The sequence below is a fragment of the Puma concolor genome, chromosome C2 (genome assembly GCF_028749965.1).
Source record: "Puma concolor isolate L17-30 chromosome C2, mPumCon1.1.hap2, whole genome shotgun sequence".
In the NCBI taxonomy this organism is placed as follows: domain Eukaryota; kingdom Metazoa; phylum Chordata; class Mammalia; order Carnivora; family Felidae; genus Puma; species Puma concolor.
Window position 1 is genome coordinate 89,573,108 of NC_141675.1, and position 17,362 is coordinate 89,590,469.

General features: G+C 41.1%; 2 protein-coding genes across 16 annotated transcripts in view; both read right to left on the minus strand.

Annotated features, from left to right (window-relative positions):
- Positions 1–3,670, minus strand: part of UMPS (uridine monophosphate synthetase) — a 30,541-nt gene extending 26,871 nt beyond the window's left edge. The window contains exon 1 of one of the 2 annotated variants that reach the window (XM_086675212.1): positions 3,429–3,667. In XM_086675212.1, the coding sequence (XP_086531338.1) occupies positions 3,429–3,584 (156 nt within the window). In that variant the 5' untranslated portion in view covers positions 3,585–3,667. Of the gene's footprint in view, positions 1–3,428 lie in introns of both variants that reach the window. The other variant, XM_086675213.1, reaches the window with a different exon arrangement.
- A 1,438-nt stretch (positions 3,671–5,108) lies between these two features.
- KALRN (kalirin RhoGEF kinase) overlaps positions 5,109–17,362 on the minus strand; it is a 671,367-nt gene continuing 659,113 nt past the window's right edge. For all 14 annotated transcript variants that reach the window (XM_086675190.1, XM_086675188.1, XM_086675186.1 and 11 more), the window contains 3 exons: positions 15,750–15,950; positions 12,609–12,747; positions 5,109–12,026 (listed from right to left, as the gene is read on the minus strand). In XM_086675190.1, the coding sequence (XP_086531316.1) occupies positions 11,481–12,026; positions 12,609–12,747; positions 15,750–15,950 (886 nt within the window). In that variant the 3' untranslated portion in view covers positions 5,109–11,480. The remainder of the gene's footprint in view (positions 12,027–12,608; positions 12,748–15,749; positions 15,951–17,362) is intronic.

The window sequence follows — 17,362 nt, forward strand, 5'->3', positions numbered from 1 at the left end:
ATATAAAAACATTTTTTAAACAGGCACAAACTTGAAAAGACATTTTTCCAAAAACATACAGATGGCCAACAGGCACATGAAAAGAGGGAAAGGCAAATGAAAACTACAATGAAGTATCACCTCATACATGTCAGGTTGGCTGTTACCAAAAACACAAGAAATAACAAGTGTCCTTAAGGATATGGAGAAAAGGGAACCCTCATACACTGCTGGTGGGAATGCAAAATGGTACAGGCAGTATGGAAAACTGTATGGGGATTCTTAAAAAATTAAAAATAGAAGTATGATATGATCCAGCAATTCTGCTTTTAGGTAATTATGTGAAGAAAACAAAAACTTCAATTCGAAGAGATACATGCACCCCTATGTTCACCACAGCATTACTTACAATAGCCAAGATGTGGAAGCAGCCTTCGTGTCCATCAGTAGATAAATGGATAAAGATGTGGTGTATGTGTATACACACACATATATATACAATACACACATATACACAATGGAATATCATTCAACCATTAAAAAAGAATGAAATCTTGCCATTTACAACAACATGGATGGACCTAGAGGGTATTCACTACGCTAAGTTAAACAAGACAGAGAAAGAGCAATACCATATGATTTCATCTACATGTGGAATCTAAGAAACAAAATGAATACACAAAACAAACAGAATCACTGACACAGATAACAACTATCAGTTATTAGTTGGGAGGGTTTGGGGGGAGCAGGTGAAATACATGAAGGGGATTAAATGATAAAAACTTCCAGTTATAAATAAGTCATGGAGATGTAATGAACAGCATAGAGTTTATAGTCAATAATACTGAAAAAAAAAAAAAAAACAAACAGGAAGCTTACATACGAAAATGTTAAAAAAAGAAAAAGTTTCATAAGTACAGTGCCTACTGTGTGAAGTCCTATAATATCCTTTGCCACATAAATCATCACATTTTAATGCTAGAATGCACACTCTCATCCACCTTATTTTTTAAAAAAAAGGAAAGCAATCACTCACGAATTGCTTAGTGAACTAGATAAGGTCTTCGAAATTTTTTGCACCTATACTTCTAAAGATTTGAAAATTCCGTGAATATTTTTAAGTTGCAAAAGATATAATTTCTAGAGTACTAAAAAATTATATTTTCCTAGAACGGTTATGTCACTCTTTTAAATTTTTTTTTTTCAACGTTTATTTATTTTTGGGACAGAGAGAGACAGAGCATGAACGGGCGAGGGGCAGAGAGAGAGGAAGACACAGAATCGGAAACAGGCTCCAGGCTCTGAGCCATCAGCCCAGAGCCCGACGCGGGGCTCGAACTCACGGACCGTGAGATCGTGACCTGGTTGAAGTCGGACGCTTAACCGACTGCGCCACCCAGGCGCCCCTATGTCACTCTTTTAAAAGTGAACACAATAGGATGCAAGTGCTGTAGTGATTTGATACTGAACATCTCCTTTTTAAAAAATATGAAAATGCTGCAGTAAGGAAGGTGGAAAATTTTACATTTTTGGAACTCCTTTTCATTCCACTGTGCACAGAATTTTATTCTAATGTAATTAAGTTTATACTTGGAAAACTTTTAGTGATCACTCTATCATATTTCTCCACGACAAAAATGTATAGAAATTCAAATTTAAAACTGTAAATTAAAACAATTCCTATGACCATAAATCTCTTAAGTGTTGAAAACTGTTATGTATTATTACAATTACTACAAACATGAAATTAATTAAAACATAAAAATTTGCAAATTTTGATAGAAGCAGAAGAATAGATTATTTTGGAAATACTTCTCTTAGTGAGAGGAATGGTACCCCCTCATCTGTTTATGTATTTACTTACGCTAAGTATTACAACCAGGAAGTCAGAGTTCAGTGTAAATTCAATCGGGTTTTGGGGGGGTATAAATATTGAGACATACTGTTCGCATAAATAAGTAGATACGAAAGGAGTTCCATTACAGCCAGGTTTCTCAACGTTTTCAATTCCTGAGTTAACTACCAAAAATCACACACGCGCACTAAGATCTAGTATCTAAAAGCAATTTTTAGTCATCAACTAATTGACTTGATAAAACGTAAGCCAAATTTTCATTAGAAGATTCCCTAGTCATTTACCTTCTCAGGACTGAGACAGATGTACCACAGTATGATTCTGGATGGTGAGAATAGACCAACCCACTTCAACTAGTGCTTCAATCCTTTGTATAATAAATAACCTCACAAAATAGGGTTCCCAAAGGATGAGAATAAACCCTTAGGCGGTGGAGGAAATATATGTGTCTTCTTGACTGAAATGCCCTGAGGACGGAAATGTTCTACATCTGCACTGTCCAATGGGACACTAGCCACATGTGACTATTTCAACTTTAAAATTCGTAATGTTCAGTATTCAGATGAGGCTAGTAGCAACTCTAACGGACAGGACATTCAAACCCTTCTACTCAGTGTGGTCAGCCAGCAGCTTTGGCCGACAGCTTGTTAGAAAGACATAACCTCAGGCCCTGCTTTAGATCTACTGAATCAGATTACACAGTTTAACAAAATTCCCAGGTGATTCAAATATACTCAGAGATTGAGAAGCACTGTGCTAGAAACCTCTAATTTGTACAGTTTTTCCTTATACTGACCAAAAAAGTGCTTCCACGAAACGCCATCCTTTGGCCTTCATTCTCCCTCCTGGCCACAAAGTGCAAAATCAAATCCTTTCTAAGCAACAGTCCTTCCAAATATTTAAGCCCTTCCAAAAATTCTTCCCCCACCCATCTTTTCCTCTATCCCCACATCTAGTTTTCTAAGGGCTTCATATGGACAGTGCCCCAAATTGGGCTTCCTGACTCTCTTGCAAAGCACGTGTCAAAGCAGGCGTGTCAAGGAGCAGGCTGCATTCTACATCCTGATAAAGGAAACAATTTTTCCTGTTTGTGGGCCCTGCTTCTGGGCTCCCAGGGAAGCAAATCCTCACCGCATGGGCTCTATTTCTGCCCAAAGCATAAAGTCATACAACCTTCTACATACTAAAAATCTAAGATAAAATCTGTAACTTTCTGAAATGCCTTTGGCCATGGTAATTCCTAACTCTTTATGTAAAAAAGAAAAAACGTATAACCCTGCACCAAATGTTCCTTCCCTGGAGCTCTCTCTTTGTGAAGAGTGTGTATACAGAGCGGCTAACTTGGGTCCGAATAAAACTCTTTTCCTTTAAAATTTAAGAAAGGTTTGCTCATTTTGCATCAACATTCCGCAAAAGCCTAACAGTGCCTGGCCTCTGGGCTTCTCAAATCGACTCCCCAGGCCGACAGTAAGTAGGGTCGGCTGCCTGTTCGGCTTTCTTGCTCTCATCCACAGTCCAACTCCTTCACCCTCTCCACCTCCAGGACCCCATTCCGACCACCCAGCCCCGTGCTTCCCCTTTCCCCGGCTGGCACCTGACTGAGAAGACGTGGTCGAGACACGATGCCGCGCAGATCGATGTAAACGGGGGAAGAGAGCCCGCTCTTCAGTACGAAGTTCCCAAATTTAAAAGCCTGCACGTCGTACAAACCCGTTACCAACGACTCCAAATCCGCTTCTTGGGCTGCCATGGCCACGCGCTCCCGCTCCCGTTCTAAACTCCAAAGCGCGCCTGGCCTGCGGCGCCCCGATACCGTCACCCGAGAAAGCCCCGCCTCTTCCTCCCTGACTTCCGGCGGTCACGGCGCATCTCTGCCAGTCTAAAAGCGCGGGCTGTCTGGTGGTGGAAGCGAGGTGGATGCAGTCGTTTGTGCTTCTGCTGGCTGCCTCTGGATCGGGTCGCTGGAGTTCAAAGTTCCGAATACCTAGATTGACTCCCGAGTCATAAAGCCAAGGCTCTCTGGAGAGTTTGTGTAAATCCTGCCCACTTTGTAGCGCAATGGCCCCTTAATTAATCTACTTCCTGGCTGAGCCTGTCGTTAATCGCCAATGTTAGCCATGATTCCCGCCTCCCTCCCTCCGTGTACCCATCCCTGCCTCGACCCTGGTTTCTCAAAATAGACTGAAAGCTCTCGAAGACAGGGATATGTCTTAATTCTTGTTAACTTCATGGCATCTGGCACATGACAATGTCATAGCAATTCGTACATGGGACCATAAAGCGCTTAGGTAATTGTTTATTACCTCTTCTGTCGGAACTGTGTCCTGGAGGAGGACTTGTGTTAATTCCTGTTAGAATAGCTCAGCTGCTTGGCGCGTTGTAAGTATACAGCAGATGTGGAAGGGAGGGAGGAGAAGAGAGGAGGATAAATTGCTCCGTATCAAGGTTATCCAGGAGGATAATCTTGCCAATCTGAAAATGCAAGCGTATTTGGTCCTTACAAATAAATCTCTTAATGTGGGGGAATTCCCATTATGTGTAGAAGGCACACATTTAAGGGAAATAACCCTTAAAACCATAGGGCTCATGATGGTTACTCATTAAAGTGATTCTGATTTCATTCTGATTCTATATTTCGATATTTCTAATGTCTGTATGTTCTCTGAAGAGATTGTGCTGACCAGCCAGTATGAAGAACCCATGCTTTTGAGCGTTGTTTCTCATTTCAAATAAATACAGTAAAATTTTGATGAAAAAGAAGCCAAATGTTTATAACAGTTTTATTCTTATTGGCAAAGTAAACTAATCAAAACACTTGATCTGTAATACTCTAGCTAGCCTCACTTACGCTTGGGTGGCTCACCCAGACCTGTTCATATCTGTATAGGCTAATCCAGATTCTGAGAGCAGACCATGATTCAGCAGCACAAATTTCTGAGATCCAGCTCAGAAGGCCTGACAATTTTCTAAGAAAGTTGGCATTTGGAACACAAGGCTGAAGTTAACAACACACACCTGAGACTTACTTGACTTTTTTTCTCTTTTCCTTTTTTTTTTTTTTTTTTGTTTTGGATAGGGAAATGCCTTAGGATACTTCTCCAGGCTGCAAAATTGTTGCTTTCTTTCCAAAATGCTGGGCAAAAAGTGTTGTAATAATAATGTGATATTTTCATCTTGTCAAAGGCTTTCATATATTTGGGAAAGAGAAAAAAAAATTACTCTTTCCTTTGAACAATGGTTTTAATTAGAAAGAAAAGAAAAAGACCACCAGAAATAATATCTTTAGTATAGTGTATTTATAGGAATGCATAACTTGTGAGATGTACATTTTGAAGTTTCATCCATGACTTATAACATTTACTGTAGTAATAACAAGACAGAAGGTCATCACTTTACAACATTACACATGAGTGATTTTGACTTACAAATAAAATATTTACAACCTACCTTTACAAAACGACATTGTGTGCATACAAAATGAACTGCAGAAAATTTTAAAAATAATAAGACAACCAAAAACCCAGAAGATACACTTAAGGCAGACCAGCAAGACACTGAAATAATTAAGGCTGTGGAAGTCTTCTGCACCTTGAAAATATAGAGCTATTTATCAATACTGTGGAGTGGTTTTAAATCAATTGTTACAAGCCTGATGGAAGTATGTACTTATATGTATATGTGTAATGGTCCCTATGGGGAAACCTATCCACTTATGGATAAGGCCCTTGATCTCAAGGGCCAGAGAAGCCACCCCAAACTCTCAAAAGACTTGGTGGGGATGGGTCACTCAAAACCAAGAGGTGCCAATGCAGTTTGCAAACCAACTATTAATAATTCAAATATAAAGATACTCCTGACCCCAGGTAAACAGATAACCTAAATGATGGCCCCATTATGTTTCAGGCTTTGTTCACTTGGCTCTGTGGACTTTAAAGGACAGCAAGTAATTCCCAAATGAGTAGACCCTAACTCCACCCATCAGCCCTAATGGTTTTGAATGGCTCTAAGTGGTTTTCCAGTAGAAAAACTGACCGACCTGGGCTGTCTTCAACTGGATAGATTTCTGCATATGAGCAATAACATATACATACATATTATACACTATATACATGTACAGATGTACATATATCCATATATTCCAACAGTTTGCACTTTGATCACTACTGTTTTCTGACTAGGATCTCATTCTGACAGGTATGTTTAGTGTTTTTCACAGTCTTCACATTGGTCCTAACTACTGGTTTTACTCACCTTCCCCATAGAGCAGGCTGGAGTTTGGCAGAAACAGAAGTAAAAGCACCAGGGTCAAAAAAATCAGACACAGAGATGACAGATATGGCTTAAGTTAGTAAGAGGAGATATATGTTTTGTTAACTTCATAACCACAGTCTCTGAGAGCATGGTAACAGTCCCCATAATACTCCATGATGTGGATTCATCTCTTGATAGAAGTCAGGCATTGATAGAACTCTTAATGCTAGCTATCCCTGGGCTAGCAAATTAGCTTGTTAAATTTTATTTGCACTGTTTTCCCTCTACCCACCTTTTTCTCAGCTATCCTCACCCTCTGAAATAACAGGCATCTGAATAAACAATTAATCTCAATCATTTGAATAAAACTAAATCTGACCACATTTTAGAATCTCCCAACAAACAGGCTGACAAAACACAATAGCCTATGAGTATTTCAGGCTTTCACGAGTATTAATTTCAAGCTTCCCAAAAATGACCCTTAAAGATGAAAATTTGTCTTAAGAGTAATTGATTTCTCTTCTCCTCTAACTTCTACACATATGAAAAATGCAGAAATGCCTTTCATAGAAGATACAGCCTATGATATTTCTGTGTTCTATTTCTATATAGATTTCTCACATGAATAATATTTCCTATCAAAATGTCTAGGGCTATGGACAAATTTCAGCTCTTTCCAATCCTCTAGAATTAATGAAACAACTGAGAACCTTATAGTTTTTAGAAAATAAATATTAACACAGTAGCTTCCCTTAGTGGAGTATGTATGAACTTTATCTTTTCTAAACCTGCCCCAGGTTTAATTGTTAATTTCCAAATGACCCCTAGACTTTAAATAGTTAAGAACAATCATAATGTGAATAAATCCACTGGAAGCCCACAGTGTTACCCTAACCCAGACTCCACAGACACACTACACGGGAGAAAAAGGAATAAAGCCCACATTCCTCAAAACCAAACAGGGGAGTGGTGAGTTTGCACTTTTGCCCTACTGCAGAGACCCCTTATGTTTGCAATATTTCCTCCTCTATCAAATTTGTGGGACCAAGTTTTAGTTAATACACAGAAATGACCACCACCTAGTTTATAAGGTATTTGCTCCCTCATGTTCTCACAAATCTAAGTTTCCATGCTCTTTCACATAGGCAAGCAAACAGGAAGGACTAACTCCTGGGCACTAAATCATGGAGACTATAAGAAAGCAAATATGCTACTCCAGAAACTCTTAAGTATCTTAAAAAAGAGAGAGAGAGAAAGAGAGAGAGGGAGAGAGAAATCCAAGGTTTCCCCGCTAAAATCCAACGGTTCTATTCATTTCTACACCTGTACATGTAATCTGCTTCTTACGGTGGATGCCAGTGAGATTCTGAAGAAATGAGTTGTGATATCAGACAATATTTTATTCTTACTTCTGCCCTCCCAGTGAGGAAAGTGGCTGTTTGGGTTCTTCTCTGTCAATGTTTCCCAAGCATATAGCTTGAGAAGAGAGAGCAGCAGCTGCTTTGGAGGGCACCCTAATCTGTGTCTGCCATCAGAAATACTGGAGAAAACGGTTTATTCACATAAGACCATCAGGTCTCCTAACCTTTTTCTGTAGACATGCTTTTTAAATGATTGAAATTACAGGCTAAGACCAAATAACATTTAGACAAAGAGCACCTGGCACTTCCAATTAAAATCAAATTACAGAATTTAATCTTACGAGTTTGCAAATGGTATCCTAAAACATGAGTATTGAAAACCTGGAATGTTCAAAGTTACTATCAATAAAATTCTTAGCACTGGCAGTGTGTAGCACTTAAAAAAAAATCAAAGTGTTTTTTTTAGGCATCCCAACTATGCTATTTTCCCAACATTCCTATGAGATTAAAGTCCCTCCTCTCCACCCCCCCATCCCATTTCAACAATGGGGACATTTGGGACAGAAAAAAACAAAGACTTTCTGTAAGAAAGGACGAATCAGGAATAGCTGAGGTTGAAACTCAAGCATTCCTGGCCTCACCCTATATTCAGATGTTTTCATTTAAAGGATATTTTAACATAAAAAAAATGCTGCAGTATCAGTCAGTCTAAATACAATGAACTTCTTTATCTCCCCACCTCCCCTCTGAAAGGCACTACTATTTATAAAGGCTTTGTGAACAACAAAGCGGTGAAGCCAGCTTTTCCTCTGCTTCCTCTACTCACCCACGAGTGTTTATGGCTGTGAGAGTCCTGAAGGACACCTCCACATTACAATTTTTCTCTTAAAAATTTTCCCACATTCAGCTGTAAGTGGATATAAATCTATTTAATCTGAAACAAATGTAGAAGATGCAGTAAATCATGGTATCTTTAAAAAATTATTACGGGTTGTCCCTGATCTTTTCTTCTTTCTGCATCCCACCCTTACAAAACAAACCTCAAAACTCTATGCAATGAAAAACAACAAGCAAGAAACTTAGGACTTTCACCAACATTAATTGTTCCCATTTCAACTAGAAGCTCACTTTCACTAATTCCCAGTTAAGTTTTGATTTTAAGAACTGCGGTCGAAGTGGACCATTTTCTCTTCTTCCCCTCTCTACCAGAAAGTCATATCTGCTAAAACAGGTACAAGAAAGTGGTTACTAATCCTTTGTCCCTCACCATGGTTGCCCACAGCGCAACCTCAAGTACGTTTCCCAGCCCCACGTTCTGGGCTTCCTTGTTAAAGCCTTCCTTGTTATTTCCAACGCCCTGTGGAGAAATCTTGAACCAGGACTGCTCTCTTACTTGGGACAGCAGGGGAGTGAGCAGGGGCTTTGCAGACAGGGAACCTCTCTGTTAGTTTTCTTCCGTTATCAAACTATATAAAATACACACCCTTTCTCTTCGGGCCTCTATTAAATGAATTCTACTCTAATGATTGTACTTTGGCTCCAGTTAACAGAATCATCCTACTTTTCATTTCTATGTCCTGCTTGTCCTGTCTCCTCACTTCCCCAGCATGTGTACTTTCGGGGAGGGGAAATTTCACGCAACCCCACACCTGGGCTGTCCCAACTCTGATGTAAAAGCTGATATAAAACCTTTGGCTATAACGTTCTGTCAGCTGCCTTCCCACAACATGATTTCATGAATGCTCTCCTGTGCCCTCTGTGCACCACTGTCCAAGGCCCAAATCTTCTCCAGCAGAAACTCAACCCATCTCTTACATGGTCATACAAACTCAAAAGGACTCGGCAGAGAGTTCTTTAGTTGCTGTGCACAGTGGATGAAACAGACCTTGCCAAGCCACATTTTATGGGTATTTGGAATCCTCAGCACCTGCCCTCCATCCCGTGACTAGCCCTAGGGACCAGGCTTTCTTCTTTTAGGCTAGATCTCACAATGAAGACATGTTTACTAAAAGGTTTTTTAGTAAATATGTTTTAAATTTTAAAATATTATATCAGATAGTATTTGTATATACATGTAGGTTTAAATGAAGACTAGAGAGGGTTGGTCAAGGGCAGGGTCTGAGGGAGGGCACCTCGGTGACCCAGGGCCATTCGAAACTAGGAACCAAATAATAGTCGGAATCAGTTTCCACGTATTTGGTTAATCCTAAAAATACGAAATGCTATCTAGTCTTATTGCTTGTACTTTCTACTAATTGATTAATCTATAATCTGGGATGGGATGAGGTGGAGGGTGGATGACGAAGTTGGCTCTGAGACCAATGGAAAAGACAGATGAGTATTTTTAATTCTATATTTCCGCTGTGGGAATAAGTGTTTTAATATATTAAAGTTCAGGCTTCATTTCCACCATTCTTTTTCATTTAGACAGATTTGTAATTCTATTTATCCTTCTTAAACTCTCTGCTTGCACTTTTGTGCAGCTCGATTTTAATTTTCTCAATCCTATCATAGGAGAGAAGCAAATGCCATTAAACCTGATTGGAGGATAAACACTTGAGTTATATTTTTAAAATATTATTTGCATAATAGCAACTTTTAAAACACATCCTAGAAAACAAAGGGTGGGTCGTGTACCAACACAAAAAACCCAAAATTGTTCCTCAAAAACAAAGAAAGAAAAACAACCATGAAATGCCCAGGTTGAAGTTTTTTTTTTCCCCCCACTAGCAGGGGAAAGGGCAGTTCAGAATCACTGTGTGTGGAGAATACATGCCAGAAAGCAGCATTGGCCTCAAAGTGCAATGGGTCCTTTTGGTCCAGGGAAATATCAGCGGCTGAGTGGTGACAGGTATTGCAATCACAGTTGAAACTCAATGCTCTGTTAGAGTGATATATCAGATTTTATTCCATGGCTTCAAAAAGGACTTGGGACCAGGCCTTTAAAAGGCCTATATGGCTGCCTCCTTTTGGTAAGCACCCCTTAGCTTCCAGAAGGGGTTAGAAATAAAGCAAGCCAACTTTCTGAGGACTGCCTTCTACAGCTGTAGAAGAAGTCAGAAAGCGTCGTTACGTCGTTCTTAGGAACCGTAGGAAAGGTTTCTACTTGCCCTTTTGTATGAACCTGTTATATTCATTACCTAGTTCAAACCGAGTGTAGACATAAAAATAACCCCAGAACTCTTACTGTATTTGGACTTCTTTTCTGGCAGGCTTTCCTGCCAGATGAACTCTGAGCTGCCAGTGAATTTGGGGGTAGCATTTCATATACAGAACCTATGTTAATCAAATACTTGTGACTGAGAGAAAAATCTTCTCATTCACGGACTGCAAAAGGGTAACATTGCTTTCTCTTAATGCACGGGTTCTGGTAAAAGATTTCTATACAAGATTTATAAAATGCTCTAAAAAACTTGTCATCTAATTGTGCTTAGTCAAAACAACGTAATGCTTCGGTAAATAAATTACTGTCTTAACTGGAGCACTCAAAGTTACTTATGATTGATTTCATATATACCTCTATATTATAAAACTCTGAAACCTGAATGGGATATATTTTACTGTATGTGGATATGTATCCTATTAAGAAACTATATCTAAGTAATCTAAACCAGAATAGTTGGCATACATGATGTCTCTGTTAAATAGAACTTTTTGCTTAAAATTTCAGCAGAGTTAGAAACCTTTTATACTCACTACAGTGAGCTTTGGGTTTGCCCGGTTAACCACTCATTTTGGAACACTCTATTAAAATTGTCTAACAGCTAATATTCTTGTCCTCCTTGGCCCTCTCTTTAATGCTTTGGGTGACTCTTTGCATCTTTACCTCTTCCAAATGACCTTCTGAGATGTCCCCGGACTTAGGGTAATTTTACGGCTGCCCAGACCCTGAATAACCACTGACGAGGTTTAAGAGGTACATCGCTCGATCCAGAGAACTGCATGGAGTGAACTAACAGAATTATTTACAGACATTCAGTCTTGCTTTGGTTCACACTGCACTTCCATGTGAAACCCCAAGGGCCAGGAGATGGCTATGTCCCTTGGTTTACTCGGTTGACGATGTAGCTCTTGACATTGGGGATAGGCCGCACGTCGTTCTGATGCTTGCGGCGTTCTATGAAGCACGCCAGGCGGGAGGTGTCCAGGGGGATCTTGGAGTAGCTGCCATTGTGGGGCTGCAGCCAGGGATGCTGCAGGCAGGTGGCTGCCGTGGGCCTCCTCCGAAAGTCTTCCTGTAGGATCACATTGATGAAGTCTCTGGCGGCATTGCTCACACCACAGAAGTATTCCTGCGGGAAGCTGAAGTCCACCCTGCACACATTGATACATGTCTCCTCTTTACTCTCATCCAAGAAGGGGGACACCCCACTCAGCATGACATATGTCAGCACCCCGATGCTCCAGATATCTGTGCCCAGGGAGACGGGGATGCCTTGGATCACTTCTGGGGCAGCAAACTCGGGGTTCCCCAGCAGGTGGTGGATGTGGAAGTGGCCCGAGATCTGGACGGCATCCTCCAGGTCGATGAGCTTCACTCGAGGTACTGGAATGCGAAGGTCGATGAGCAGGTTTTCCGGCTGAGGAGACCCAGGCGTGAGGGAGAAGAGAAGGCAAGTTCAGCTCTCTGACTTGTCTTGACTACCAGTACGACTCTGGTGGTTCAAACACGGTTCTGCTATTCTTTGAAAAAGCCTATAGAGCATGAGAAATTGCCCATGCAAAGTGCACAGGGGGCTCCAAACTAGACTAAATTCGGAGTTTGGGTGGCAGTTCGGAGAAGCTGTTTGACATTGAAAATCATGTCTTCTCAACCACCCCTTACTTCTGCACTGATTCAGAAAAAAAGAATGAATTATTCATTTTGGAAAACAGAGCCTTCTTTGGGAGCACCGTCAAAAAACTGACATTTACTGGCTTCCTTCTAAAATGTTAGACGAAGTGGTAAAAGCTTCCCTACCTTCTCTCACCCCAGATGTCACTGTGACTCTGGTGAGTTCTCATAATTCACGAGAAACACACTCAAATTGTGTGACAACCCAGTTTCTGTTTAATATTCCTAAGGATCCTAATCTAAGGAAATGAAATGAATTAGAATGTACATCTCTCAAGGGTAATGATGGACAGGCCATCTCCCTGCAAGGGTAGCTATTTCTTATTACCTTGATGTCCAAATGGGCCACCCTGCAGTTGTGAAGATACTGCAGAGCTTCTATGATGTCTCGGATATAGAAAGCTACTTTCTCTTCCATCAGCTCATCGTGATGCATAAGGTAGTCTAAGAGCCGGCCATCATCCATCCTGGAAGCAGGGGGGAAGGAAAAGGCAGAGGAGATACGTTTGGAAAGAAATGGAAAAGTAACACAATACAAATCCGCAAGAGCTCTAAAATCTCTCCTATCCCCCTTAGAAATGAAGATCTATTTGCCACACGTGTGTATTTTAGTTAGAGCCCAAAGTTACTCTAAGGCTCAGAACTAAAATTAATTAATTAAAAAAATTATAGATGTGATGTGCCCCACGGAAGAAATCTGTGTAACCTTAAGACACATCTTATGTTGCTAAAAATCGCTCACGAGGAAAAAGGTCTGACACTCTTAAGAGATTAGATTGCAAAAGAAAGTCTTGAGAAAGAAAGAGAGAGTTGCTATTCCAATTAACTGGAACCTGGTGGCTGCAGGCTGCCCCAAATATGTTTTGCAAATTGCTTTTATTTGTCCATGTTTAATTGGGGAAAATGGAAAGTGAACAAAGTTTGTCCTTGGCATTCTTGACCCCTTTTTGGATCCTTTGCCTTTGGAGCAAGTTTCCAATCTTAAAAACTGTTGACTAAGGACATGGTGGGGGGCGACAGTCTGATCCAGATTTGAATCCTGATTCTGCCACCTACAGGCTGGGGGCTTGGGACCAGACATTTAAACTCCGTGTTTGAGTTTCTTCATCTTTCAAGTGGGAATGACAACAACAGCAATAACACCCACTTCATTATGAGCGTTGTGCAAGAATCAAGTGAGGCAATGTGGCATTTAAACATAATTGGTAGAAATAGTAAATGCTCAATAAATAGTATCTTCAGGTACCCTGTGCCTTCTTTAGCAAGGAGTGACCAGATGTCAGACTGACATTCTAATGTGCACTGGGCTGTCAAAGGCACATCCCCAGGAAATACTCAGGCAGAGGAGCTTGAACCAGAGGCAGAAACAACCTTTGAGCACAGCTGAGCCTCACCCCCAGCCATGCTTCCATTCTCCTCTCTAGCTTATTCCTTCCCACTGGTCTCTCCTGCTCTCCTGGATGGGGGTAAAGCCTAGGGCCTTGCCAGGGGTGGGGTGGGAGTGATTAGCATGGAGTGGAGTGGAGTAGGACTGGGTTTGTTAGATGCACCCCACCCCTGGACTTCTTGCAGCACTGCTCTGAGACCTGAAAGCCTCAGCATTAAGTTCACTCTCAGAACTTTTGGGTCATGCAGACACCCAGGCTCCACCCTAGACTAGGGGATCAGAACCCCAGTTGCCCAGCACAGAAAAGCTCTACCAGAGATTTGGATAGTCACCAAGGGGGGGACCTCTGGTCAGAGCGTTACCAAGCTTTAGCACAGGGTTTAGCTCAGACACTGCCTCTCCACTCATCTCCTAAACCTCAAGTCCAACAAACACCCTTCCATGGTCTCACAACAACCCTCCCCAAAATGTGCGTTTCTTTCTCAACATTTGCCACATGAAACTGAAATCATTTACTCAGTGACTGGTCTTCCTCATCAGACTTTGAGCTCCTCAAGGGCAAGAACCACACCTTTCCATCTTTGTTCCTTCCACCCTGGCCCAAGTCCACACGGCAGTTGGCACACGGGAGTACTCATAAATATTTGCTAAACAAGCTCAATCCACTATTCATCTCATTTAATCCCTGTAACAAGTCTGAGAAGTGGAAATAAATCTTCACAGATTTCAGACTTATTTCAGACGTCAGATTATTTCAGACTTCACAGATGAAGATGTGAGGACCAGAAATCTAAAGATCTTGCCCTAAATCACAGAGAGGGGATTAGAGCCCAGGCTCTTTACTCCAAGAATGGCTTCCTTCCATTGTACTGTGGCAGCCTGGTAAACAGCACCTTCCCTTGGAATGACAGTTAGTGAATCTGAAGAGGCCAAGTTTCTGAGTCAGTCGTACTACTTTGATATGCGAATGATAATATCTTTTATTGGAACTTGGGCATAACACATTGTCACCTGCAAATGAAAATAGTTCACTGCCAACAGAATACACCTTTTGAGTTAGGAAGCTGCCCCAACAAAACGTTAGGTTCCAGAAGGCTGTTTGTAAGTATAATTTGTTAAGTCCAAGTGACAATTGACCAGCGACTACACAGCTATATAAAGTATCAAACAAGAATTACAAGTATTAACAGAGTTGGTTTTGTCTTCTCTTGTTTCTTGGCAACCAATTAAAAAGTGTAGTCAAAGAGGTTTGTCTTTTGGCTGTCTTTTTTTCATAAATAAATTTATAAGTTATTGCTTCTAAAGGCCTTCATACACAAACACCTAGACGAACAAGCACATAAGGGCAACACTAAAATGGCACCTGAAAAGCTGTAAGTGAAGACACTTCTCTTCTGAACACAGGCTCATGTGGAGCCATACACAGCACTGGTGTTGGGTGCCAGGTCATCAGCACCCATCTGATAACATCGCTAGGAGGGCTCAATACTTCTGAAAGGACTTTGTTCTCTTTAGCCTCTGTTAGATCTCTGTAAACCACAGAGCATGATCTCCATCCTTAGCTTGGGGTAGCAGTGGGGAGAATGTGCTTTATTTGATGTATTCTGGAGCTAAGTATATGGTTGCCTGAATTCCTAGAAAATCTGGAATGAGTAGACTATTTTCAAGGCAAGTGTCCACGTTATAAGAATTTCTTGGGTGGTAGACCATGCCATGGCAGTAAATCGATGCACAAACCCCTCTTTCATCTCAGCTCCGCCCCCTATTGTCAAGAAGCTTTTCCTAAACTCCTGCCCAGCCGCAGAGTCCATAATAGAAAGCACATCAGCATCAGAGTGGGAGAGATATGGGGTTCAAGTCCCAGTTTCTCCATCCCCTAGTTGTAAGGACCTTCCTTATCCTTGATTTTTTCTAATCTATAAATGGGAACCGCATTTTTATAAATGGATGGGAGAATGCTTGTTACATACAACACTTTGTACACTATAAGACGTTGCATAAAATGAAACTGCTGTTTCCAGTGGACGATAAATGGCCCAGACCCCAGACAGCCGGGGACCACTAAGAGACACCTGTACTTACAGTTCCAAAATCAGGATGTAGGATGTGGGGGACTCATAAGTGTCATGGAGAGTGATGTACTGGGGGTGCTGCAGGTGCTGAAGTAGGGCAGCCTCGTGGGCGGCCTGCTCTTTTTTCTTCATTTTTTTGCTAACAAATTTCACAGCGACATCCTTGCGGGTAGCTTTGTGAATGCATTTCTTTACGATGGAGAAACGGCCTCTGGAAAGCGAAAGGGAGAAAGCGTTTTGCCAAGCTTCATTGATCAATTAGGTATTATTTTATTCAAGGGTGTGTAAATTTTTATCTGAAGTGGTTAGACAGTAGCATCTTATTAGGAATCCTACCTTTTCTATATTTTAATATTTTTTAAAGTTTATTTATTTATTTTGAGACAGAGAGCACAAGCAGGGGAGGGGCAGAGGGATAGGGAGTGAGAGAATCCCAAGCAGGCTCCTCACTGTCAGTGTGGAGGCCTATGCGGGGCTCGATCTCACAACACTGGGGTCATGACCTGAGCTGAAATCAAGAGTTGGACGTTCTATCGACTGAGCCACCCAGATGTCCCACAGGTTCAATTTTCCAAGCAGAGTATATTTATATAAAATACAACAATAGTAATGTTAAAGAAGGAGGAATTCTAGTCTATGATAATTTCAAAAACATTTTTAAAGAGTCATTTTTGGGGTGGATGGCTGGCTCAGTCAGTTAAGCGTCCAACTTTGGCTCAGGTCATGGTCTCACGGTTCACGGGAGTGTGTGTGCTCTCTCTCACTCTCTCACTAATAAATGAATAAAAGCATTAAAAAAATAAAGAGTCAATTTTTAAATTTAATTTTATTTTTATTATCTTGGTGTTATGGAAACTTTCTAATACACACACAAGTAGAAAGAATAGTATAACAGATCTGTGCACCCAGAAGCCAGCTTCATTAATTGTCAACATTTTGCCAACCTCATTTCATCTATTCCTTTCCCACCTCTTGCCTTTTTTTCTGTAGTATTGTAAGCAAAATCCAGATATCATGTTATTTAATTCAGTAATTCTTGAGTTTGCATCTCTGATTGACAAGAATACTTAAAAATGTATAACCACCAGGGCCCCGGGGGGCTCAGTAGGTTGAGCTTCTGGCTTCAGCTCAGGTCATGATCTCACAATCCCTGGGTTTGAGCCCCACATCGGGCTCACTGTGTCAGCACAGAGACTGCTTCAGATACTCTGTTCTCCTCTCTCTGTCCCTCTGCTTGTGCTCTCTCAAAAATAAATAAACATAAAAAAATGTATAACCACCATGCCATTTTCACATCTAACAAAATTTGCCACATCTAAAATAGAATGGTTTCCAGACTCAGCAGTAGCCCAATAGGATGTAGTAATAACGGGAAGTAGAAGAGGGAACTTACCAACAACTGGTCAGAGAAAGGGAGAGTCAAAGAGGTGACAAGACAGTGCCATCCTAGGCCTGTCCCTGAGGCACCCTAACCCACGAGTAGAGAAGTCAATGGCCCAAAGAGCAGTCCATTCCTCTAGAGGAAATGTATGTATCCGACACCACCATGAAGATTGTCCAACTGACTCCTTGACCTGACTCTGTGCTCACCAAGTGACTTTCTGACAATAAGTGTTTTTCCAC